Source organism: Grammomys surdaster, unplaced genomic scaffold (genome assembly GCF_004785775.1).
Source record: "Grammomys surdaster isolate TR1022 unplaced genomic scaffold, NIH_TR_1.0 150, whole genome shotgun sequence".
NCBI classification, from domain to species: domain Eukaryota; kingdom Metazoa; phylum Chordata; class Mammalia; order Rodentia; family Muridae; genus Grammomys; species Grammomys surdaster.
Genome location: NW_021604608.1, coordinates 8,364,019 through 8,381,555, shown reverse-complemented (window position 1 = coordinate 8,381,555; position 17,537 = coordinate 8,364,019). Strand labels below are relative to the sequence as shown.

At 44.8% G+C, this 17,537-nt stretch overlaps 1 protein-coding gene across 1 annotated transcript in view; it reads left to right on the top strand.

Moving 5' to 3' along the window:
• Sel1l3 (SEL1L family member 3) overlaps positions 1-17,537 on the top strand; it is a 111,686-nt gene that overhangs the window by 45,720 nt on the left and 48,429 nt on the right. The window contains exons 10-11 of the mRNA XM_028765317.1: positions 13,487-13,698; positions 14,936-15,115. Of these exons, the coding sequence (XP_028621150.1) occupies positions 13,487-13,698; positions 14,936-15,115 (392 nt within the window). The remainder of the gene's footprint in view (positions 1-13,486; positions 13,699-14,935; positions 15,116-17,537) is intronic.

The following is a 17,537-nucleotide window of genomic DNA, read 5'->3' as shown; positions in this document are numbered from 1 at the left end:
ATGATGTTGGTGGTGGTGATGGTTATAGTGGAGGTGATGGTGGTGGTAGAGGTGATAATGGAGGTGGTAGTGGTAGTAGTAGTATAAGAGGAATAGGAGGAATAGACGGAGGAGGAGGAGGCAGTGGGAGACTCCTGTGGCAATCCCTCCCTCCTGGTTCAGTGAGCTGACATGTATATGAAACACTGTGGGTGGGATGTGGCTAAGCGGTGAAGCACTTACCTAGAGTGTGCAGGGCTTTGATCTGAGCACTGAGAAAAAGAAACATCTTTCCTCTTCAGTGCTGTACTCATTTGGGCTAGAAGGGTCTTTGTTTCGGGGTCCTCCTGTGCACATCTGCTGTATGTTCCTCCCCACCCATGAATACTAACCATGCCCACTCCTCTCCTCCAAGACACCACTAGACATTGACCCATCCCTGTGTCCCCAGGAAACCCAGTCACCCCCAACTGCTTTGATGACTGGGAACAGATAGCCCAGGTTTTCCCTGAGCCCTTATGAGGTGGTGGGATTACCCCACCCCGAAAAAAGACCTAAGGAGAGGGTGTGCTTGCAGAACATAGAGGAGTTTAAACTGAACCTCCCACCACATCTACCAAAACTTGTGTCTGTGATTTCTGATCATAGTTAAATATAGTTTCGCTGTTGGGGAGGAGGATCGAGTCATTTTCACAATACATTCTTTTTTAAGAAAATACTCTCAAAAATACAAATGTTTTCATGTTATTTTTACAGCTCGAGGTTTTGTTTGTTTGAATCTAGGACTATTTTATTCTCTGTGGAGGCCTGGAAATAGAATCAAATGAAAAACTCAAATTGTGAGCTTGCAGGACAAGCTAGATCTAGCAAGTCCCACGGGCCAAAGCCAGGCTGTGGGACTTGGAGAAATCAGGAATGAGTCTCACCACCTCCAAAGCCTGATGTTCCATGTTAGGACCTACTATGTTAGACTTGCCAGTCAAATGCAGATTTCAGGCTAAATGAGATCACCAGGAAGTAATGCCCCCAAACTCTGTGCCTCTCCCAACTGTGGTGTCTGCCTCCTTAGAGCACACAGTCACTGCTTGTCACCACTGTCTCAGAGCAGGGGGACTCAGGAGTGGAAAGGAAGATAAATTATTGGAGCTGGTGCCCTATTCTGGCAGAGGCATCTGCTTTTCTAAGTTGTGTTGGAAGGGCCCAGAAGCCTCCTGCAGAGGCAGGGCACACATACCATCAAATTCTTCTCTGCTGGTATGGTGTTCTTTCTTGGGTCTGTAATAGCATCATCTGACTAACCCAAGAGAGAGAAACTGGTGTCATATCTCATACCAGGCTTCCTAACAAGGTTGACAAAAATGCAGAAAACTTGATTTTGAAAATTGAAGGTAGAAAATCAGTTTACGTATTTAATGGACCTTAGCTGTGGTCCTTTATCCAAAGAACAGCAGTAAGGCTGCTATGCCGGTGTACCTGGTTTCTGAAATACCATTTCTGACAAGGTCATCCTTCTGCTAGTGTCTGGTTAGCCCCAGCATGCTCCTCAGAACTCATTTGTAGAAAGCGTGTCTGTGTTCTCTCTGTACTGTCGTCCTGGCATGTCTTGCTGTATTGATCAGTAGACTACATTAGGCCTCTCTTCACTATGATTTGGCTGTCACTTGACCCCAAGAGTTTATGTGTTAGAGGCTTGGTGTCTAGTGTGGCATTGTGGTAGGAAAGGGAAGGTTCAAGAGGAGGGAATCAGGGGCTGGAGAAGTGACAGTACAAGCACAAAGACCTGAGTTTAAATTCTGAGCACCCAGATGAAGCAATACATGGCTATAATGCAGGTGCTGGAGAGGCAGAGACAAGAGGATCCAGGGGACTTGCTGGCCAGGTAGTCTTGCTGAATTGGCGAGGTCCAGGTTTGGTAAATGTCACAGTCTCAGATTTAAGGCAGAGAGGGATCGAAGAACCTTTGGTTTCCACACATGTGCATACATATGTATGGGCACATATGCAAGAAGTAAGCACTAGTTGGAGTGTCTCTCAGACACTGCAGGCACGACTCGAAGAAGGGAGCATGGCTGTCCTCATGGGACCTCTGACCTTTAAAGAGGCCGACTTATTGTAAGAGTAAGACCAGACAGGGACTCTCTCCTTAGAGAATCTCTCACTTGTACAAGCTCTCGCTGTGAGATGATTCCCCAGGACCAAGCTGATGCTAGCAACACCCCTTTTGAATTTCCAGAGCTGAGCCTTGAACCAAATCACTTTTCCAAAAAGGAAAAGTATCACACCCCAAAAATCTCACTTACGTTAAGATAAAGCACATGAATGCATGCATATTGTGGCATTTCCCACATCTGAGATAAGCTATGGAAACGGACTCGAGGGGCAGATGCTCCATGCTTGGATCTCTTGCTGTAGGACTGGAATAGGCACAGGAGAGAGGGCTTTCACTGAGTGTATCCTTAAGTCATTACCAGTCGTTCATCCCTTCATTCACGAAACAGGTATTGGCTGAATGCCCTCCATGAGCCAGAACAGAACAAAGAATAAGGGAAGACTGTGAATTTGTTTCTCCCTGTGTGTGAATGGTGTGTCTTTGTGGATGTTTGTGACAGTGCACATGTGGTGAACAGAAAACAACTTTGTGAGATGAGTTTTTCCCTTCCGCCTTTATGTGGGCTCTAGGGATCCAACTCCCGTCACCTTACCCCTGGAGCCATCTTGCCTGTCCAAGTTTTGATTAAACAAGATATTTTTATTTTCTTTCACTGGCAATTGATCCCAGGGCCTGTATGTGCTAAGCAAACATGCCACCACTTAGTCACACCCCAGCAAGGCCAAGCCAAAAGAAAAGACAACTGACAGGTTCCTTTATGTCTTCAGAGAAATTAATTTGTGGAATTCGTATTCCTGTTTTTATTTTATTATTTGCGTGTGTGTGTGTGTGTGTGTGTTGCCTACATATATATATATATATATATATATATATATATATCACATACATGCCTGGTACCCAGGGAGGTCATAAGAGGCCATTGGATCTCCTGGAACTGAAGTTATGGACATCTGTGAGCCACCATGTGGATGCTGGGAATCAAACCCAGGTCCTCTGGAAGAGCACACAGTGCTTCTAACCACTGAGCCATCTCTCCAGCCCTCTATTTTCTTTTTTAAACAGAGAAGATGAAACAGGACGATGGCACTTCTGATTCCTTATGAGGAATTTCTTTTCCTTGGAAACATCTCCTCATGTATATAGCCAACATTCTGCTTCTGGGCCTATACACATACACATTTCAGACGTGAGAGTGATTCCTCCCCTACACACACCATGTGATTTCAGATGGTACATCTGCTTCCCATCAAAGCCAGCTTCAAAGGAGAGATGGAACTTTTCAGGGGTGGAGAAGCTTCTATTCCATCTGCAAATGAGAAGAGCTAGGGTAGTCTGTATGTCCCTACCTAGAGAGGTCAGCTCTCTAGGGCTCTGAGGGCTGTGCCAATTTGCTTAACATAAAGACTGCCGTTTTGACTGTTTCTTTATCATACAGTTCAGTATTGTTAGGAATGCTTGCATGCTATGAATCAGATCACCAACACCCTTTATAGCTTGAAAAACTGAAATTATACACTTGTTTGTAAAAATTCCCATCTGTCTGCCCCAGTTCCTGAAAACCGCCATTATACTCTGTTACTGTGAGCAGGCACCACTATTTCAAATGGTACCTACAAGTGGAACCATCCAGCTTTTACTTCTTGGTTTATTGCCCTTAACACGATGTCCTCACCCATGGTATAGAATACATCAAAATCTCCCCCCCTTCTTAAAGACGAACAGTCTTGCATTGTGTGTCCTGGCCACGATTGACTTATCCATTCTTGCACTAATGGACACTTGGGTCCCTCCTACTCCTTGTCTATTGTGAGGAATGCTGCTTTGAACGAGGGAACACAAATGCCTCTCTTCAGCCATGTTTGCTTTCAATGTTTTGATGTGTATATCCAGCAGTAGGATTACTACTGGATCCTGTGGAAGTTCTGCTTAGCCTTTTGAGAAACCTCTACAGTTTTCACAATAGCTGTACCATTTTCTGTCCCTACTAAGAGTGCACACAAGGAATTCATTTTCGGGCTGGAGAGATGGCTCAGTGGTTAAGAGCACTGACTGCTCTTCCACAGGTTCTGAGTTCAATTCCCAGTAACCACATGGTAGCTTATAACCATATGCAATGGGGTCTGATGCCCTCTTCTGATGTGTCTGAAGAGAGCAATGGCATACTTATATACATAAAATAAATAAATCATTAAAAAAAGAAAAAAAAAGGAATTAATTTTCTCTAATCCTAACCAACACTTACTTCCCACTTATTCTGATGCTAGCCACCATTACGACTATGTGGTGTGATAAGTTTTATGCAGCATCTTACATACTGTGGAGAGTCTGGTTTTATCAGAATCTAGAATGTGATGCTTGTCTAGGAAAGAACTTCGTGGGCAGGAAATGGCTGTGTGGGTATGAAGGACTAGCCTGTATGGATGGACTGCTTTGACTTAGGGCTGTGGGATCTTCTGTATGTCCTTGTGATCTCCTCAGGGGATGGCTTGTCCAGAGCAGCACAGAACATCCAAGTGATCAGCTTTCGCTTTGAGTTCTCCACAGTGCCAGCAAAGCTTCTGGGGTCATGCTAGCTGCTTAGTGACAAATTCTTCCTCCACAAGATCCTGCCTATACTATTCAAAGAACATGGCTCACTTTCCTCCTTCCTCCCTGAAAAGCAGCCTTCATGTCCCAACTCAGTCCACCTTCTCGTGCCTTTCATCCATCTCCGTAGGTCCACAGCTCCTCCTCTCCTGGGCATCTCTCTCCTCTCCCTCACTCCTTGTATATCTGCCCAATTGCTGCCTTCCTCTATTACAATGGTGAGCTCTGTCTCCTTCCACTGCATAGCTTAGAGTAGCAGTTCTCAACCTGTGGGTCACGTGAGTAACCCTTTCACAGGGGTCACATATCAGATAGCCTGCATATCAAATATTTACAGCATGGTTCGCAACAGTGTCAAAATTATAGTTATGAAGTAGCAATGAAAATGATTTTATGGTTGGGGGTCGCCACAGCATGAGGGACTGTATGAAAAGGTTGCAACATTAGAAAGGTTGAGAGAACCACTGGTTTAGAATCCTCAAACATGGGGGCATTCCCTCAGCTTCCTTTATTTGTGTGTGTGTGTGTGTGTGTGTGTGTGTGTGTGTGTGTGTGTGGTTATACTTATTTATGGAGAGTTTGAGTATGTGTAGACTATGCGTGCACATGTGCACACACACATGTGTGAGGCCAGAGGTCACTCTCAGGCACCATCCCCCTTGTTTTATGAGTCTCCCTCCCTCTAGCCTGGAAGCTCACCAAGTAGGCTTGTTTGACTAGGCAGTGAGTCCCAAGAATCTACTTCTCCAGCACTAGGATAAGAAGCATGTACTACCATGCCTAGCTTTTTAATATGGGTTCCGGGAATCAGATGCAAGTTCTCGTGGTTGTGTAAAAGGACCTTGCCAACTAAGCTATCTTCCCAGTTGCTGTTTTTTTTTTTTTTTTTTTAAACAGGGCTTAGCATGAAGTCCTGATTATCCCTAAACTCATAGAAAGCTTCCTGCCTGAGCTTCACAAGTGCTGGGGACTCCAGGTGTCCGATACCACAAGCAGTTTTCCCTGTTGTCTTAAAGACCCACACCTCAAAAAGTCTTGAGAAGCCAAGAGCCTCCCAGTGTCCAGGGATTGGTGTTCTTACCATCCTCGAACCTTTGGCAGAGGCCTTGCACCAATGAAGGAATGATGAATTTGACTCCTAGGAGACCCAACATCAAGACCTGCTTTGGCAAAGCTGCCATTCCCATCCAGCCTGACAGAGTCCACTGGGTTCCATCTTCTACCTTCTGTATTTCTCTCCTTCCTCTTTTGTCATGTATCTGTTCCCCGCTTGGGAGCTACCATCTTACCATTGTAAAACACCAATCCGGTCCCTGGAGCTGTGGACCAGCTCTAGAGTTCCTGAAAGTAAATTGGAATCTTTTCAGTTCTATGAATACCAAAGAATTTTGGAAATGTGGCTCTCATCCTGGTCCTGGTCCCAAAACACTCTTCAAAGGACTTTTTGGCTATACTCTGGTGGTGAGGTGTACAGGCGCCCAGATGTACATCGCACAGCCAGTTTGGAATCCATAGACTGAGTTCCTCCTGGCACTGTGCTAGGCCCTGGGGCAACCACACCGAGAGTGGGACCAGCCCACACACAGCTCTAGGCCAAGTGCCCGGGGGCGCTGTGGGGGAGGCTTGCTAAACGTTGACAGCTGATGTGCTAACATGCTGTAAAACTCTGCTGTTCCCAATGGTGTCTTCAGTCTCAATGTATAACAGGGCTTGTTCTTCACCTCACAGAGTCTGCAAGCCTTTGAATTAAAGATGGCAGCACTCCTGGGGACCCCAGCTGCAGTGCATATAGATGCACTCAAGATCCCCCTCCTCCAGCATCCCAGAGATGAGCTCTGCATCCTGATTCCCTTGCTTGATCTGGGAAATCTATCCCTGCTCTGTCCCTAAGTTTCTACTGCAGGGTGCTGGGGTAGCATCCAGTACAAGATCCTCTGATTGAGATTTCAGCAGGGCATTTGGATAGGTTTATCCCTGACGCTGTCTCCTGAGCATTGAATTCTCTAGGAAGATAGCAGTTGCTGGAGCATGGAGATAGCCCTGTTAACATTTGGGCTTTGGGTTTTGGTTTTTTTTTCATTATTTAAGAGTTGTTCTGTCCATTTCATTCTTGTATTTTCCTGTCACATTCTTGTATTCTCCTTATCAAAATGGAGTAGTTTGAAATCAAAAGCCCTTTGAAGACTGCTCTGGTACCAGGACCTGTGAGGCGCCAGGTGGAATGGCACTGGGGGGGTGGGGGCGGGCTGGACTTCAGGCTTGAGGGCTGGGCTCAGTGAGGAAGACCTCAAAGGCTCACATGTGTGAGTGAGGCTGGTGTGATGGTTGTGTACCCATGAAGATATCTACCCCAGACCAGAACTATTGATGATTTCCTCTGGCTCCATTATGCGCGGGTACCACTAAGCTCATATTGCTGGTGCCGGTGCCTAGAGGAAGTCTAAAAGCTGCCAATAAATGGTGCTCTGGGATGAGGCCAGGTCCAAGCCTGGGCTTCACTCCCAGGGCTGACACCATCTGCCTGGTTTCTACAGAGCCTCTTGCCCCAGGCTTTGGAGCACGATTTAGAGAAGTGTCTCCATACAATCTGCCGAGGGGGAGGGGCTGCACCAGAATGCTATTTTGATTTAGATTTTGCCAAACCATTCTACTGTTTGCTTGAAGACCCTAAAATACAGAGGATGGATACAATGGAAATTCAGTTATGTGACCCCGTAGCAGCAGGGCCTCCCTTCTCTTAGGAGCTGTGCTTGGCTGTGGGAGAGACATTGCCTTTATTATTGGGAGTTGAAAGCGTGTATTGTTAGGTTTGAATCGTAGGTAAATATTCAGAAAATGAGGATGGGTGGAGCTTTGGGTGGATGTGAGGACCTTGGACCAGTCTTCAGCACTACCCAAAAGTAAAAATAACACGGAAAGAAATAGCATGTTGTGAACATGTTCAGATTTTTTTTTCCTTGTTATTTGCTCCTAAGCAACCCAGAGTAACACCTATTTCCAGAGCATTTCCATTGTACTACTAGAAGGAAGGAGAAAGAGGTGCAGCGTGGACAGAACCGGTGTTCCCAGTGCTGGAGAGCACAGTGCTGTCCTTGAGTACATCAGCCGGCTCTTGAAGCTTCTTGGAGCCCATCAGGACCTCAGATCAGAATGCAAATGAGAGACTTGCTGAGTGTTTTTTTTAAGTCAGTAAAGTTGATGAAGAGGGCTCCTCGTGACAGTGGCATGATAACTCCTCTTTATTCTGCTCTCTTCTTTCAAACTTCTACTCTGGATGCGTGTCGCCCATTCAGAAGGCCGACGCTCTTAACGACTTTCCTATTGATGTCTCCGTCCCTCTCACGCGGAGCAAGGCTGCCTGCCTCTCTCCTTCTGAATTCTCAATCAGAACCCAGATTCGGCTCGTGGGCCTTAAGTGGGCGGTTATCTTCTCAGAGGCTTCCATTTGCCTCTTCTAACAATCAGCACACACCGTCTGATATGAAGGAAGAGTAAAATAAGATATCCCGTGCTTAAGCGATGCAGCTATGGCTTTTGTTCCTTAGCGTCTGGTACAGAAAGAGAGAAGAAATGGAGGAACGGGAATCTCCCATTCTGCTTGTTTGTTTCTTCATTATACTATTAATCTCCTCAAACAAGACATGTTTTTAGTTACAGATTGGCTAGAAAAAAATGCATATGCTAAACCAGATGGATGAAATTAACAGTTTCATTAAACTGGCTTTAATATCACCAAAGACACCATGGCTTTGATTTTAGACAATAGTTACGATCCGAACTTTAACTATTGTGTGAAATGAGTAATTTTACCTTAGCATTATTATTTTTATTAAATTCACCAGTGCAGAAAATTGTTTAGAATCTTGGGCAGAGAAAATACCAATTGGTGATATTTTTCTGGGAGGGAGTTAAGAATTTTAATATAAGAAAGAAATGAGCAAGCCCTTTCAGTCTGCAGAGCTTTTGGGGCCCAGAATCGAGACTGGAGAATTCTGGGTTTGTTCCAACTTTTCCAGCAGTCTCAGCTACCTGGGTGCTTCTGATAATGATTTCTGGGGTTCTGTGCCAGGGGTCAGAGGGGCAGGTGTTTCATTTAGAGTTTCATTTCTTTTGGAGCCCTCCCCTCCTCGGAGCCTACAAAGCTGGCATCCCTGTGGCTCAGGCAAAACCCATCATCTTAGGAATTTGGCAGGGAGGTGAGGCCAAGATGAATCGTTAGCGATAATTCGGATGCCGCTTTGCCGGGAATGTGCACACAGGGGTGTCTGAAACGAGCACGTTCAAGACTAAATACATAAATAAGTAGCAGTAGGATCTCTGTACTATCTATCGTGTTCACTGAATCCACGGAGAACGTTCCTATGGGGGAGTGGGGGAATGGTCCTGTAGAATGGAGTGCTTCCTTCAGCGGTCACAGGGAAAATCCAACAAAATAAGATTACCAGAGTCCTGGTGGGAGAAGGTGTTATTATGTGGGCATAAACCCATCAGGAAAACAGAGAAGTGTCCAGGGCTGCCCATCACTCCACATTGTTGGCTGTAGCAAAATCAGACGAAGTAATCCAAGAGTCTAAAAATAGAGAACTTGGTTCAGCCATAAATGCGGTGTGGTTGGCCCTCTGTTCCTGTGGACTCAGCATCAGCGCACTGTGTACCATGGATCAAGGGCATTTAGAGTAGGAGGCTGGGGGTGGAGCTGTGGTCTCCAATGCTTGGTGTGTGTAAGGGTTCTCAGGTCAATACCCAGCACTGAAAAAGAAAACCTACAGTAATCAGTAATGAACATGTTACAGACACATTTTTTTTCTTGTTATTAACCCTTACAATTCAGGGTAACACCCTTTTCCTTAGCATTTCCAATGTATTGGACACAAAGTATCTAGAGATGATTTAAGTTCGAGGGCGTGACCATCTGATTAATAATGTCATGGGACATTGTCATCCACAACATTCATGCTTTAAAGCCACACCATTGAGTTGAAAAAAATAATAATAATAATCACAAACACATATCTCATAATGTTTCAAGTAAGCTTAGATGTTGTGTTAGACTGAGTTCACAATTGCTGTTGGCCGAATGTGGCCACAAACTGCTGGTGGGGCACACCTGACAGAGTATGCAGAAGGGTGAGTATTCACAGGAAGATGTATGACAGAGCTTGCACAGGAAGATGTACATTGGAACATACTCTGCCGTGTTTTACATGCCACTTGGATGTCTGAGAATGTAGAGAACTAGAGGGAATCCTGGTGTCCCAATTACTACCATTCATTCATTCATTCATTCATATTGGGAGAATGTGTACATGTGTGTGCAAGTGTGTGTGAAGGTCTGAGCTCATCATTGGTGTCTTTCCTCAATTATGTCCCACCTTTATTTAGACAGGTCTCTGATTGAATACAATGCTTCTGGATTAGTTTATGCTAGCTGGCCAACGAGCTTCAGGGATCCATCTGTCTCACTCACCCTAAGGCTGGGTTATAGGCATACATCACAATGTGTAGCTTTTGTGTGTGTATGTGTATGTTGGGAATCTGAATTCAGGACCTCATGTTCGCACAGCACACATTGCCAACTGAACTGTCACCCTACTCCTCCTTGACATTACTGGAACATGAAACAGAATGGACTTATGTAGCAGAATATATATTCTGCTACATTGTATTTGGAGGGGAGCTTGGTGATTAGGCAGTAGAAGAGGAGGTGGAGCTGGGAGAAGAAAAGAGGAAGGGGAGGGGAGAAAAAGGGAAGGGGAGGGGGAAAAAGAGAGGAAGGGGAGGAGAGGAAGGAGGCTATCAGCCATTGAGAGTCACAGATGGGTCAAAAGCTATCCTGGGTAGCAACTTCTATCAAAAGGTTAGCTATTGGGTAACAACTCTAATTGTGTGGGCATCTTGTTGATTGAGAATTTCTAAATATATAAATCCTGTAGATAATCATTAAGCTTTAAGAGTCTCATTTCTACCAGGTACTGTGAGGATGCCAGATATTGTCTGGGGTTCAGCTGAGCTTTGCGGATGCAGCGTGGGGTATTGGCAGAGCCATCCCCCATGCTGGCATCTTGTGAGTTCCAGGGCTTGTGCATTTAGCTAGCAGTCCCATCAGAGCCGAAGAGCAGTGGGAACATGGTGGCTGCCCAGGAACAAGTCGGACCAGGCGCCGTTTTCTAAATATCACCCCCTACATACTCGTGACAGCCATAGAGAGATGTTAATAATATATAATTAATTTAAAAGAGAAAGTTGGGCCAGTGAGATGGCCTAGTGGGTAAAGTGGCTTATCACAGAGCCTGAAGATCTGAGTTTGATCCCTGGGATCCAGATAGGGGAAGGAACAAATTGACTCCTGCAAGTTGTCCTCTGACCTCCACATGCATGCTGCACGCATGCACTTCCACATACACACACTCAAATACATAAGTAAATTTTAATAAAAACTTAAAACATATAAAAATGAAGTCAGAATCTACAGTGGCATATTATACCACCTGGAAAAGAAAACGTATATAGGTAAACACATTGTATACATGAACTACTGTGCATACAAAGGAAAAGGCTCCAAACATAGGTACCAAGCTTTTTACCAGCTTTTATCTTCACAAAAGACAGACTGGGGGAGCAGAGACTTCTGTTTTATTTAATACCATTTGCATTGTTTGATTTGTCTTACAAAAAAACAAATAGTTATGTTTCTTACATAACAGATAGTTATGTCTTTCTAGAGTAAAGCAAGCAAGCAAATATGCAAACAGAGAGAATATGGAAAAAAACACACTGCTATTCAGGCAATAAGATAGCTTTTCCAGCTCCTGTGGTTCTGGACTTTGGGGATCTAGCTGTAGAGCCTAAGCAGATGCAGCTAGAGCTGGGAATCTGTCTACCTTTCAGGGATCTTTGGGTCCAGATCAGATCTGCCTTTCAGAGGCTCACAGGGTCCAGAAGCAACTTGTCAACGAATGTATCAGCATTCATGATTCCAGCCCTGGATCTTTCTTTCTGATCTCTCTCTCTCTCTCTCTCTCTCTCTCTCTCTCTCTCTCTCTCTCTCTCTCTCTCTCTCTCTCTCTCTGTGTGTGTGTGTGTGTGTGTGTGTGTGTGTGTGTGTGTGTGTGAGAGAGAGAGAGAGAGAGAGAGAGAGAGAGAGAGAGAGAGAGAGAGAGAGAAGTACATGTGCTATGTATGTATCCCTGTGTGTGGAGACTAGTGAGCACCTTTAATATTGTTGCTAAGATGTCATGTCCCTCGTTTGTTGAGACAGGCTCTCTCATTGGCCTGAGGGTCACCCATTTTACTTGGCTGGCTGGCCAGCAAGCCTTGGATGTCTCCTAGCTCTGCCTATCCAGTACTGGAATTACCAGCAAATACCTCTAACCTGTTTTTTTTTTCTGTAATTGCTAGAGATCCAAGTCCACCTTTTGTGGCAAGTACTTTACCAACTAAGCCATCTCATCAGCCCTTCCGACCCCTGGCTTTTAAATGAATCACTGCAAGGAAATTAGTCTTCAATAAACCTAATCAGAACCTCTCATTCTCCACAATAGATTTTCAGCTATTCCTTACTGGTAGGCTAAGAAACATAATTTATGCGTTGGCCCCCTGAACATTTTTTTAAAAAAAAAAATAACTTTTTTTCTCATGGGATGAAGAAAATTAAAATGTTGGAAGTACCAGTTTCTAGGCAGGTAAAACTTCAGTCCGAGTTGACATTTAACTTAACATTCAAGCTGGTGCTGTTTACACGTAACTTCAGTGCTGTGTTTCCTGTAAATAACATCTTTCCATCCTGTATGGTCTTTTGTACCATGGTGCCTACAATAGTGCCTTGCGTGTCCTAGAAGCATTTCTTCGCTGCATTAATAATTAAAAGAGATGGGTAGCAAAGACAAATTTTAGAAGATTCTAACAATCACATTATGGGGCAGTCACAGTCGGCCTCTGGACTTGGACATTGATCAGCATATAGATTTATGAGAAGTTTCCTAAAAGAAAGCACCAAGCATATTAAGGCAGACCTACAAGTCCTCGTCCATGCTGGGAGGCCTGGTGAATATAGCTGCTTGCCTGTCCCCAAGGGGGTGAGTGTGAACTCTGGCTTGTGTGACCTGCCTAGCAGGGTTCAAAGGTTGGCCCGGCCCTTTGCCAGCCTTTGTAACTGTAGACAACTTATTTTGCTTTTTCAGGCCTTAATCCCCTGTGGTGAAGGAGGAAGTTAATAATAGCATCAACCATCTAAGCTTGTGCGGATCCAATGGCCTCATTTGCATAGGATGTTTGACCCCTGTGTTTGGAGGCTTGTAAGCCTTCCACGGGAGTTGACTCATTCTTTTCATTATATTGAGAGACCCACAAGCAAAACTGGAATCGAAAGATGATGAGGAAGCATCTCAAAATAAAATGCTCCTTCTCAAATTTTGGGAGCGGTACCAAGGAACTATTTCTGGGATAAAACACATTCTTCTTCCGAGTCTGAGAAGAAGAGTCTCTCTGGAAGTTTCAGCAGCCCTGATTGGGCGGTGAATTACACTGAGTGAATTACTCTCTTGAGGCATCTTCTCAGCTATGTGAGGCACATCCTTTTCCCCGGGATACTAGGCTGTCATTTAGTGCCAGAGGAAAAGCTTTTTACGGAGTGACACCATAGCTTCCCCCAGAGGGTTTAATTTACTTCCCTGGAGGCTGGTATATTTCAAGGTACTGCAGGGCCCACCTTGTCAATAACAAAGGTATTTAATTGGCTATCCTTCCTTCTTCTCCAGCCACATCAGCCCTGTGGTAATTAATTCCATGTGCTGTGTATTGTGTTATTTACAGTGCCATGGAACCAAAATGACTCCGTATTAGAAATCGGTGCGAGGATATTTGAGAAGGCTGTAAGGAGACTCTCCGGTGTTGATGGCCTTCACCAAATTAGCTCTGCCATCCCCTTTCTGATGGATTCCAGCTGCTGTGGATACCATAAAGCATCCTACTACCTCACCGTCTTCTATGAAACTGGATTAAATGGACCTCGGGATCAGCTGCAGGTGGAGTATTTCATGAGTCCGGGAGCACCTGTCACCTGGGTTATGTGTGCTGAGAGATGCTCCTGCTAGCACCGGATGTGTTGCAGCTCCTTGGAGTCCCCTAAAAATCTCTACACCCAGGGAAAAAAATGTCATTGGGCTGTGGAACTACACAATAACCTGTTTTCAGGGAGGAAGGAAAAAAAAAACACTTCTCCATTTCTGCACATGGCTTTCATGTTTTGGTCAACCATCTGAGGGACAGTTTGAGGGGAGCCAGCTGAAATCCTGTCCATCAAAATCAGGACCCTCTTACCTGATAAGCACAGTGGTCCTCAGGTTGAGGTCCTCACCCTGGTTTACTTTTTAGCTAATAAAAGTCTTTGGATCTTCTTGTCGCCACATCTATCCTTCTACCATCAAAATAAATGCCGCAGTAGACAGTTTTACTTTGGGTCTTGAATCCAAATTGATTATGCAACGTGCCTAACATTTAGAGTCACATTTTCCTAAGTGTATTAGTCAGGGTTCTCCAGAAAAAAGAAAAAAAAAAACAGAACCAATGGGATTTTATATATATAGGAAGAGATTTATTCTGAAGAATCAGCTCATGCAATTACGGAGTCTGAGAAGTTCTCTGCTCTGCCATCTGCAAGTGGGAGGCCAGGCGAGCTGCTGCTGGTGGGTTTCTAGTCAAAGCCAGAAGGTCCAGCTGACCAGGGGAGCTGGTAGTGGAAATTCTACCTCTTAGACAGGAAAAGATCAGAGTCCCAGCCCAGGCAGGTAGGCAGGAAGCCAACAGGGGATGAGCTCCTCCTTCCTCTGCCTTTGGTTCTTTTCAGGCTCTCAATAGGATGCTGCTCCCCCACCCTGGGGAGGGCCATCTGCTTTACTTCATTGGAAACAGCCTACCATACTCCCCGAGAGAAATGACACTGGGCCCCTGCCAGCATAGTCATATTGACAGATAACACTATCACAAGAAAACACTATGTTCTCTGATCACTTTTAATTTCTGATCTCTGCATATGATTGCTTGTTTGTGTGCGTGTGGTTTTTGCTTCAGGATTTTTTTGTGTGTGTTGTTTTGTTTTGTTTTGTTTTTGTTTTAAGGAACATTAACCTAATAACCCAGCCGAGGATGGCTGGGATTATCGAGATGGAGCAGAACAAATGACCTTTCAGCTTTAAGGGACTTTATAATCTTATCTACACAGTCTTATGAACACTTTATCAATTATCAATTTCTTTTTAACAGGGCATGCTATACAGTCTGGTTGGAGGCCAGGGCAGTGAAAGGCTGTCATCAATGAATCTCGGGTACAAACACTACCAGGGTGTTGACAGCTACCCACTGGACTGGGAACTGTCCTATGCCTACTACAGCAACATTGCTACAAAGACACCCCTTGACCAGCACACACTGCAGGGAGACCAGGTACGAAGGAGATGTTTGGGAGTGCTTACAGCCTGGTTATCAGGGCCTTCTGAGCAAGCAATGTGATAGTGTCTGCACCTGCGTCTGGTTTATGTGCTGGCTCTGTGAGGATGTACATTGTCTGATGGAGAGAAAAGCTTTACTGCCTTAACTTCTGTTTCCATTTCCTGCATCTGTGCAGGTTCGAAGGCTGACTGCAGGCATGAGCCTACGCCTGTGAGCTGTCTGTAAGTGGGCAAACTGGTATGTGAGGAAGAGGTGGGCTCCTGAGGAAGATATTGATCTTGAAACAAGAAAACATACCAGAAACATAAGCATTTTGTTCAGATGAGATACTGAGGTCTGGGCTTAAAGACATCACCATGGTGCACTAAGGGTATAGACAAGGGGGCCTAGCGGCGGCCCCTACTCATTACAGGCTTCCCAATCTCGCTGACTCACTGAACAAAGCCATCAGTGGCTCACATCTGCCAAAAATGCATAATGTGTTAGATTAGACTCACTGATGGCTTGTTTCCGGGCCGAGAATAAAAGGCTGCCAGTGAAGGTGTCTACATAGGAATAGCGGGAAAGCCTCCTTGATGACACAGACCTAGGCATGGGAGAGGGGACAGTGGGATGGTTGGCTTCAGGGACACAGAGGTATGTGAGATGGTTCACATTGATAATTTGACTAGTTTGCTGTGAGGGTTGAGAGGGTCCCCCCCCCCTCCATAAAGGGCCAGCTGGTGAGTATTTCAAGCTTTGAGTGTATAGTGAGGATTTTTTTTTTTTTTTTACCTGCTGATCTCTGCCAGGGAAATGTGGAAATAAATGGGGCATCTGGGTCTGTGTAGCCACAGACAATATGAAGCTCCATGGCAGGATTTGTCTGTGATCTATGCCATGAACTTCACTTGCTTTTTCCTGCCTACTGGGCAGACCTGCCTGCGGGACAGAGCTGGCTAGGTCAGAATCGTTGAATCTCAACCTTAGTGACTAACTCGGTACCAAACTGCCCTGGGATTGAGGCAGAAACCCACAGTGCAGAAAAATGCTGTTTGATACTTGGAAATAGATGGTTTCCGAAAAAAAATGAAAGGAGAAAAAAAATCTACAGTAGTCACTCTTCTGTTGTGAAATAAACTACTCAGAGAAATGCGCCTCTCAGTGAATGTTAAGTGTGATGAGGCAGGCCTAAGAACAGAGCGCAGCTGGCAGGTCGCTTTTCTAGCATGGACACAGCTCAATCCGTAACACCGCATGAAAACAGGTGTAATCAGCACCCCAGGGGAAGAGACCGGAGGATCAGGAATTCAAGGTCATTCTTGGATACATAGCAAATTCAATACCAGCTTGGGATTTGTGAGACCCTGTCCCAAGAAGGAGCAGGGAGGGAGGAGGAGATGAGGAAGTGTGGAAGAGGCAGAAGAAGACGAGGAGGAAGAAAAGGAGGAAGAGGAAGGCGAGGAGGAGGAAAAAGGACAGAGACATAAAAAAGTCTGTCTATAGAGATATTCTAACTCCTTTAGATGATACCAGTTTTTTTTTTTTTCAAATAAGCCTGCACACACGTAAGCTGACTATTCTCTTATTCTCTGTACATAAGCAATTTGCAAACTTTGACCTCAGGCTCACAGCAATTAGTTTATATCATTTTGTCAAAAGATATTGCCATGCCAAAAAAAAAAAAACAACAAAAAAAAACATTTTTACAAACTCATCTTGTAAGGTAAAGGGTGCCTTTACCATCGCACAAAGCCCAAACGTGTTCATCACGTCCTGCATGTATGATCACACGTTTAAGAACCCGAATTCGGCATCAATTAGCAGCAGGAAGCAGTGCACGGCTGACAAGCTCCTTTTCTTTTGAAGATTTGGCATGTGAAATGTTATGATTATGAACGAAAATGTTTAATTGGTCAGAACCGGAGGAGATGCGCAGAAAAGATGTGTCTCGCAGCTGAAAGGCCGTGTGATTAGGCACTGTGAGTAGGAATTATACACTTAGGGTTGTGTCATCGCTCATTTTCTTAAGAATTCATAATTAATGGCTTCTTGAAGATTGAAGCAGGTGTCACGCGTTCCTTTAAGTGTCCTTTTGTTGAGGTATCTATTAATTCCCCAGCACAATGCAGCCGAAGAGGAACTCTGGAAAGCCAGACCTCTAATTAACAAACGAAGGGTCTGCCAGTGGTGCCTTCCTTTATGCTTGTTGCATCTTTGCTTCTGTGGTTCCCATCCCTTCATCTTCATCAGGATTCTCACTCTGCTCACCACCTGTGACTGATCGAGACTTTGCTTCAGGTAGAACTGGAAGGGCTCCTTTTATTCTGTGGCTTAAATTCCAAATGAGTTCCTTTCCTTCAGCCCAGTTCTCCCAGTTCTTAGGTCTCTCTCTTCTCTTCTCTTCTCTTCTCTTCTCTTCTCTTCTCTTCTCTTC